The sequence below is a fragment of the Cicer arietinum genome, chromosome 6 (assembly GCF_000331145.2).
Source record: "Cicer arietinum cultivar CDC Frontier isolate Library 1 chromosome 6, Cicar.CDCFrontier_v2.0, whole genome shotgun sequence".
NCBI lineage: Eukaryota > Viridiplantae > Streptophyta > Magnoliopsida > Fabales > Fabaceae > Cicer > Cicer arietinum.
In genome coordinates this window covers 57,508,156-57,517,139 of record NC_021165.2, presented here as the reverse complement: position 1 = coordinate 57,517,139, position 8,984 = coordinate 57,508,156, and the positions used below count along the sequence as shown (strand labels likewise).

General features: G+C 32.2%; 2 protein-coding genes and 1 non-coding gene across 4 annotated transcripts in view; all 3 read left to right on the top strand.

Moving 5' to 3' along the window:
* Positions 1 to 612: 612 nt before the first annotated feature.
* Positions 613 to 685, top strand: TRNAV-UAC (transfer RNA valine (anticodon UAC)). Its single transcript has one exon. It is a non-coding gene; the product is annotated as a tRNA-Val (tRNA).
* A 20-nt stretch (positions 686 to 705) lies between these two features.
* Positions 706 to 6,481, top strand: LOC101507579 (uncharacterized). 2 transcript variants are annotated; one of them, XM_004514398.4, is made up of 9 exons: positions 706 to 967; positions 2,370 to 2,482; positions 3,074 to 3,202; positions 3,312 to 3,427; positions 4,110 to 4,191; positions 4,634 to 4,693; positions 4,776 to 4,883; positions 5,054 to 5,099; positions 6,118 to 6,481. In XM_004514398.4, the coding sequence occupies exons 2-9, from the start codon at positions 2,411 to 2,413 to the stop codon at positions 6,330 to 6,332; spliced, it is 828 nt and encodes a 275-aa protein (XP_004514455.1). In that variant the 5' UTR covers positions 706 to 967; positions 2,370 to 2,410; the 3' UTR covers positions 6,333 to 6,481. The 2 variants fall into 2 exon arrangements, with proteins under 2 accessions (XP_004514455.1, XP_004514454.1); XM_004514397.4 differs by having other exon boundaries at positions 710 to 967; positions 2,376 to 2,482.
* A 1,178-nt stretch (positions 6,482 to 7,659) lies between these two features.
* LOC101508118 (expansin-A20) overlaps positions 7,660 to 8,984 on the top strand; it is a 2,191-nt gene continuing 866 nt past the window's right edge. The window contains exons 1-2 of the mRNA XM_004514399.4: positions 7,660 to 7,965; positions 8,400 to 8,718. Of these exons, the coding sequence (XP_004514456.1) occupies positions 7,815 to 7,965; positions 8,400 to 8,718 (470 nt within the window). The 5' untranslated portion in view covers positions 7,660 to 7,814. The remainder of the gene's footprint in view (positions 7,966 to 8,399; positions 8,719 to 8,984) is intronic.

The following is an 8,984-nucleotide window of genomic DNA, read 5'->3' as shown; positions in this document are numbered from 1 at the left end:
GCACCCCTACTCAATCAAAAACTGCTTCGATTGTTCATAGTACACTTAACGACATTTATAACAAGTATTAATAGAAATGTGTATTTGAAAAACATTTTCACTCGAACACCAAATTTAAATATTCATATTTTTATGCATCAAATATAGAACACCTTACAAAATCAGGAACAATTATAGTTATTTAATTAAATATTTCTGTTGATAAATAATCAATATAAAATATCATATTGTTGATAGTTTTCACGTTTTTTCAATAAAAATAATATAAATTGTAAATTTTATATGATTTTTTAAAACAATTCACTTGTTTGATTAGTAAAAAAATAATTCAAATAAATGGTAAAGTTAGAAGTAAAAATATTTTTTGAAACTTGATATTATATTTCATGTACATATATAAATATTTAAAAAAAATTCAGTTCTATAATTGAATAAAAAGATACTATTGTAAATAAAACATTTTAAGTTGAACATAAAAATAATTTTTTTTTTTAAATTAAAATAAATTTCGTATAAGTTTGAAACAAATACATTTTACATTTTAACTATTTGTAATTTATTTTGTTCATTTAACCTAATGTATCGGACATAGAGAGACATTGGTCATCAAGAGTTGCTGTGGTGTAGTGGTTATCACGTCAGTCTTACACACTGAAGGTCTCCAGTTCGATCCTGGGCAGCAACATGTTCTTTTTTATTGTTTCGGCCTTTTTTGTCCAGCTTCTGGATTCGGGTCAGACGACCTTGTGACCCGGCCCATCTCATAGTTCATCTCCATTTCCAAATTTCCAATTACTGATTGTATGAGTCGTGAAGAAAACATTCGCGGCGATCTTCTTTGTTCCGACCACCGTCCCCGCTCAATTTTCCGACATCCGTCGAAGATCGCAGCTCACTGCTTCATGCAAATCGTATCCTCAGTCTGCTTCTCTTTTCTCAAATTTTAAGCTCTCTTGCACCGTCGAAGGTATATTCGCGACCTCTGTTCTCTTGCGATATTCTCTATGCTTCTCTAGTTTACGCTGTGATTATTTTAGCTATCTTTCATTTTAATTTTTCATATGCTTGTTGATTCTCTCTCGGTTCAAGTCGAATTCAATTGTTTTAAACTCTGTTTTTGGAAAATTAAGTTTTCACCTTTTCTTCAAGGGCGTGTGCATATATTTTTTTTCTTTGAAGGTGTAGATTGGATTTGAGAGGTTCTTCTCTTGAAGGCCAAGCTTGTTCCTTTAGTATTCTTTTTGTATGCCTGCAGTTTCATGTGGTGTTAAGCTTTTTGAAGGTTCATTTTAAGTTGATTCAAGATTTTATCCCTTGACTTCAATGAATCATGTACAGCGCTGCCGATTGCGGAAAATAGCTGTTTGTTCAAATTCCATTACTTTGTAGCTGTATAGTGTTGCAATTGCAGATATTTGACATCACTTTCTACTAAATAGAGTATTGCGTAGCAATCACAATTTGTTCAATTTCCGCTATGCTATAGCACTATGGTGCCGTCACAGCTATTTGACAACACTAATCATGTAACTTGGATTATCAGCAACATTGTAGTTGTATTGTACTATTGTACCTAGTAAGTGTACATTATTTGTCATAGACAAATTGATAAAGTCATACCAATACTGATATAAATGATTTGTGAAGGTTGAGATATTGAAAGAGTATTAAGAAGGAAAATCAAAGTTAGATACTTGTTACTAACATTTCCCCCATTTTAACAAATTAACCACTAACATTTTCTTATCAGAAATGCAAATTAAAAATACTAGTAAGTATGTAATATACCAATACTGATGCTCAGGGTAAGTATTTAGATTGGAATTTCGGGGACTAATAAGTGAATGGAGTTACATTTCTAGATAGTGGCTAATATACCTCTGGTTGTCCATCTAATCGAGTGTGATAGGAAATTCCTAGTGAGAGTGGTACTTATTATAATGGAGCAAAATGAATTGTCTTGTTATTTTGAGGTAGCATTAAGCTATTTATACAAAGTTTTTATCTGTTAGTCAACTAACAAATAAGGATAAAATGATGCTAGTGTGCGGTATTTGGACTCACCCAGTAATTTCTTCGTCCGTTAAAATTTTTATACCTCTTTGTAAGGACCAACAAAAAGAAATTTTAAAAAAATTGAAAAAATTTGGAAAACAAAATATTGAAATAATAATTTAGCCCACAGGGCTTTGGGGTTTCCTTTGAGTGGGGGCTTTTTAGTCATGGGGGGCTTTTTGGCCCCTCCAACATTTGGGCTGGGGCCAAGATTAGTGGGCTTGCATAAATTGACAGCTCGAGCTAGCTCCAAGTAATTTAGTGCAAACTGTTTTGGGTTCTTTTGTTAGTATTAACGAATTTATGTTTCTAAGTTACAGGAAAGTTCAGTTGATATCTCATTGTTTCTGAGAAGATGCTGCCTAGGGCATTGTTGTCCAAGGTCATTCTAAAGCCCTCTGTTTCTCTTTTCCAATTCAATCAACAGGTTTGTCAATACACTTTCACACTACTTTATTTTGTAGAAAACTCTTACACTTAACTAACTATGTAGCACTGACACACACATCATGCTGACACGTCGATATTGATAATAATTTGAAAAATAAAAAAAACTACTCCTTTCTCTACTTTCTAAATTAAGTGTCGCTTTAGCAAATAAATTTTGTTACAAAATATGTGTTGATTTATTTTTTTTATTGTAACATTAATCACACTATTCTAATTTTACCCCCAAATTAATACTTTGTGCATTACTTTCAAGTCATTATACCCAACTATGCATTTATGACCATTGTTAATAGTCAATAGTTAATGAGGACCATTTTGTAAAATTGTTAGACCTATTCATTCATTTATTGTATTTCTTAATCCATGTGAAAAAACTCTTAAATAGCACTAGTTTTAGAATGAAGGGAGCAATTGAATGTAACCATATGTTTTTGTTTCGTGTCGGTTTGGGATATCAACGTGTTACTGAACACTGACACATCTTCAATTGAAATTGTCGTTGCTCTGGATAACTAGATTATTTTTGTGTTTCAACATATTTGCTTATCTTGGTGGAAATAATATGCAGAGAGGATTGCATAGCAGGAACAAGAAAGCCATGGAATTCATTGCCAAAGGGTGGAATGCTTTGAAGGAGGTTGATAGAGTCATTGATTATTGTGAGCTCAATGATAGGCGTCTCATCCCTCTTCTTAACGTAATCACTTCTTCTTTCTCAACCTATTAGCCATTTGCTTCTTTATTATTTAAGATTTTATATGAGGGAGCAATACATAGATCCTTGCTTATTTGAGGTTAAAAAATAGACAGCAAAGGAGAATTTTGAGCTTGCTTTGGAGGCGGACAACACCAACACCCATGCTAGATATTGGTTGTCCAGAGTGCATATGAAATACCATGTTCCTGGAGCAAACAAGGCTGTGTAAGTCAATTTTTTTAACCTCCATTATGTCTTGTTTCTTGTGAATCACTAACCTAGATACGAGACTGACAATTTTGGGAAAATTAAAGTGATTAACTGTAATCAAATTTGTCGGTGTCAGACACCAATACGCGTTGAACGCTAGACACGTCTGTGTTGGTGCTACCTAGAGTTGTTTCTTCCTGCTCTACTTATTTTTCATGAAAGAAATGCCTATATACTATTCCAAGAACATATCTATAATTTGTTATCATTCATTAATTTTATTATTATAAATATATAAAAGTCATTACATGGAGCCTCCGTTTTGTTATGAAATTGTTTGTGTTGGTCTACTTTCTGATGTGAACTCAGCAGAGTAGCTATCCACAAGAAGGGTGAAGTAAACATTAGATTTTGAAAGAAATGGAATGCTTTAATACATTATAAATCTCATTTTTTGAAGTATAATGAAGTAGCTGTTGAAAACACACCATTCTTTCCTTTTGTAATTGATGGCATTCATTTAGTTTTTTGGTTTGATTGTTTCCTGTTAATTCTGTGTCCTTTTAAACAGTTCTCATTGATTGAACCTTTCCCCTGAGTTTTATGAACTTGGTTCATTTTTAAGTTTCATAAAAATACTGTTAAACATATCTACTGCTAATGCATGATCATATTTTTCTTTTTCCCTTGGCAACAGAGCGGCAGCATTATTGGTAGAAGCAGCAGAAATGGGTGATCCTGATGCACAATATGCATTGGGCTGTCATTTAAGAGTAGAGGTGAGGCTGCTCTACACCTTATATTGTGAGGACTCCGTTTAAGTACATTATACCCAAACTTCAAGATTTTGAATCTATGACTATTTGCAGATTTAAGTTGTATTCTTTTTGCGGTTAACGAATGAGGTATATTTCCTAGGGGAGGGCAATGGTGGGCTGATGTGCATACACAACAGCCTGGCTGGGATGTTATGTGTTCTTAACCATGAATCAATAGTGGTTCCTTGTTTTTTTCCTTGCCTGATTACAGTTGTACATTTATAGCCTGATTACATTTGTACATTTATATTTGACTTCTAAAATGTACTTGAGTAGAATACTTCTGCTATGTAATCTTCTCCCTTTCTTGAGTTTTGTTCATGTTTCATAACTGGATACTATAGGAAGTATGAAGATCCTGATTTTAGTGAGATGTTCTTAAATATATTATTTTTGGAAACAGAATGACTATGTCCAATCAGATCAACGAGCTTTTTATTATTTGGAGAAAGCTGTGGAACAGGTATGTTTACCCTATGGAAGGTGGATTTTGTCATGATTTTGAAATGTATGACAAAACCTTATTGGTGTATGTTATGTTCTAGTTGCATCCAGGTGCTCTTTATCTTTTGGGGGCTGTATATTTGACTGGTGATTGTGTTAAAAAAGATATTGCTTCAGCGTTGTGGTGTTTTCATAGGGCATCTGAGAAGGTAATAGGATATTTATAATATACCATGAGAAGGTAATAAAATTATTATAAAGAAAATTTAACTTAATCTCCATGAGTTTAACCGAAATGTAAAGTGTAAACAAGATTAATTCTTAGTTGCTTGTTGAAAGATTTTGCTTGGTTTTTTAATTTTACTTCATATATTTGTAGGGCCATGCTGGGGCAGCTATTGCATATGGATCTCTTCTTCTTAAAGGTAAGCTTGTCTTTGTGTGTTCTTCTCCATATTATTTGTTATATATCTGGTGTATCATCCCATCCTTACTTCCTTTCAATCTACACTAGGTTATGGTGTATATTACTGATACTAAGGACCTTATTTTCATAAGTACATATTCAGAAACTATAGGCACTTTGCTCTATTTGTAATGCCTACCAGTACCATGTAAAAGGTTGTTGAAGTTGAGCAGTTCTGCAAAAGATTTTGTTTTATTGATTGTAATTGCTAAAAGTAAAGAGGATAAAGTGTCTCTAGATAAATCATGTGCGAAAACTTTAGTACATTATTGAATAGTTATTGCAGTGTGTGATTGTGTGCAGAACAACAATTATCCTTTATAACAGACCTTCCTAGTCGAGTAAGAGATGATTCGCCAAACTTATCTAAAACTGAAAATAATGATGATGAACAAGAAAAATGCATGTCGCTTGAGTTTACTATAATTCACCTAAAGAACATGTAATAGACATCGATAGCTTAGGTTGTTGGCTTGTTGGTATAGAGGAAAGATAGGTTGGAGATGTAGCAAAGTTTGAACAATTTTGGGATCAGATTAAGCAAGCCACAACAAAAAATGGAGTTAAAAGCTATGAAACACTGATAGTCTGATACAAATCCGAACACTAGACATGACACTGGCACATAGACATTGATAATAATTTAAAAAGTGAAAGATATTAAGTGTAATCACAGGTGTCGGTGCAAGACATTGACACATGTTAGATATCAGACATGCATTCAATTTAAGGAGCCGTGCTAAGGTTAAACAGTCATAGTGACATAAGTTAAACAGTCATAGTGACATAAGTTAAACAGTCATAGTGACATAAGTTAAACAGGCATAGTCGTATACAATCCATCACCATCAGCTTATAATAGTATATTAGAATATCTTTGCTTCACTGTACTTTGTTTTCTGGCTCAATCTGGTGGGTTGCATGCAACTTTATGATGTCCTGTTTAGAGTGTTATACTAACGGATATTGTGCCTCAGGTGTCAAAATTCCAGAATCAATAATAAAATTCAGTTTGAAGAGAGGTTCAGCTGCTCAAAAACGAGGAAAGAACAAAGAAAGTATTGCAATTGATCCAGTAGAGATGGCAAAAGAAAAATTTCAGATAGCTGCAAAATCAGGATGTGATCTTGGATTCAAATGGCTTGCAAGGTTAGAGGAGGAAGAGAAAAGGTTACTCACCCAAGAATATTAAGATTAAATTAGGAAATGCAGTTTGTTTTTGTATGCAGAACAATTGTGTAATTTATAGGAGTTAGCTTTTCTATAGCTATGAAATTCCTTTAGAGGAAACAGTCAAAAATTAAATACATAAGATGTTAATAAATTTATATTTTCTATGTATGAATTTTTATCCTCAATTATAATATCAATTATTGCGTGTACAGAAAAAATGTTAATAATTGATATTTGCATATTTTTTAAATGAATATCAAAATCCCAATTTATCAAAGGTGGGATTATGCACAAAACACATGTATATATATGAATTATAAAATAAATAAATAGCATCAGTATAACTAAATCAAATTATTGCACAAACATTACTTTAAGCAAAGTGTTGAGTTCAAAGCTTATAGATAAAAAAAAAAATGGTTGTTGAGAGGAGATATAACACCAAAAATGCTTAGCCAAGTTCTTGTGTAGAGATTAATCACTGGCTTGTCAATAAAATAGTCATGAAGTCTTTATGAATGAAAAAAATAGTTTTGTTGTCTTAAATGTATTTAGTTGAAGAGTTAAGTTAACTTGAATGATTAATCTTTGCGGTGGTGGCGTGAGATTCCTTGATTTTAGAAAAAATAATATTTATTTGTCATAATTAGAATTAATTCAATATGATTTTTAAATACCTAAACTGTTTTATAAAAAGAAAACTATGTAGATGTAGATTCTAACAATAACCCAGAAGGATTGAAGGAACCCACCCAACTTTGATTTGATTAACTTTTGTTTGAACATAGAGGGAGGAACAAAATGATTAATAAAGCAGCACCTCTTTGGCCTTGGCAGTGAATGTTTCCACACTCAAGTGTTTTGTGTGGCTGCCACAAACACAAAGCCTCTAACCCTTCTCTCACTAATGCATCCAAAATCAAATTGCACCTCTTTTGGAGTGTCTCCATTTCTTTCTTGCCTAAAAAGAAGAGTCAAATATAAAAAGAGTCAAACCAAACACACTCCTTGGAATAGGCAACAAATTACCTTATTTCTCGCCTTAGCTCAATGTCCCCACAATCCATTGAAAATCAAGGCATTTTTGCTATGCCAAAATCTTTTTCATTTTTATTCTGTTTTAATAATTAAATATAGATAAAAAAGAATAGTTCAAAGAATTGAGTTTAGTTCCATTCAGATCAAGATAATGTTGGTTAATTTTTTTTAGAATCAATAAAATATTTGTCTAAATTTTTTAAAAGTTTTTCTATGATTTTTTTTAAATAAAATATTTTTTTTAATAATATTAACAATAATAATTGTTAAAATTTGTCAATGCCCATACCTGGATCTTTTTTAGCAAGGACATCGTCCTCATAAACAGTTAGAAAAAGAACCCCTTTTCACTAGGTTTAGTCCTCTGCTATCTTAGCCCTACTGCCCCCTACATATGACAAAAACATAAAACACACTTAAAAGTAAAGCATTTCAATTTATAGTATCAATAATCAGTTTCTAAATGCTGTTCTTACCTCAGATGGTTGCTCTTCTTTCCACATTTCTCTGCTTGATTTTATTTCATTCATTCAACATTGTTGCTTTCAAGGACCAACAATGGATGAAAGCCACTGCAACTTATGCTAAAGACACAGAAGGATCACTAATTACAGGTACTTCTCTTTCTCCTCCTTTGATTCATTTATATATACTACTTTGTACTTAAATATAACAAAAAAAATACATGTATTTAGTCGAAATTTTGGATCAATATACATATACTCTTTTACTTGTACATAGCAACCTAGGAAACAAAGATACTAGACACGGTATTGACAATGACACTTCAAAACGAGTTATAATTTAAAAAAATTAAAGTAATTTAATATAACAACAGGTGTTAGTGTCGTGTGAGACAACAGAAACATTTTCAATATGAAATGTTGAGAAAATTGAGGTAGTTGAATATTGCAACGTGTGTCGTGTTGTATCAGACAATTGACACACTTTCAATATGAAGTGTCTATGGTACATAGATAAGAAAATTAGTGCTGAGTAGCCTTGTTTTGTCAAATGTAAATGGTTGTGTTATGAATGTGGTGCACAGAAGGAGCTTGTGGTTATGGAGATCTCCACAAAGCAAGCTATGGAAAACACAGTGTTGGATTAAGCACTATTTTGTTCAATAGAGGGAGTACATGTGGAGCTTGTTTTGAGATAAGATGTGTTGACCATATCCTGTGGTGTGTGCTTGGAAGTCCACCTGTGATTGTTACTGCCACTGATTTCTGTCCTCCTAATTATGGTCTCTCAGTTGATTATGGTGGTTGGTGTAACTTTCCAAGACAACATTTTGAATTGTCACAGGCTGCTTTTGCTGAAATTGCCAAGGGGAAAGCTGATATTGTTCCAGTTCAGTATAGAAGGTAAAGATAGATTTCTTTAAACAATGTTATTAGATTGCTTTTGGATAAATAACTTGATAAACTGTGTTTATAAGCTATTTTATAGAGTTTATTGAAATAAGTTAAAAACACTCTATTAATATGTCATAAGTTTTTTATAAGCTCTTTCAAATGCTTTGAGAGATACTTATGTATATAAACTCAAATAAGTATTCTTTATATCTAATATTAAGTGTTACTTTAAGTTATTTTACATTTATTAAGAAATGTTGTAAATAAATGAAAGA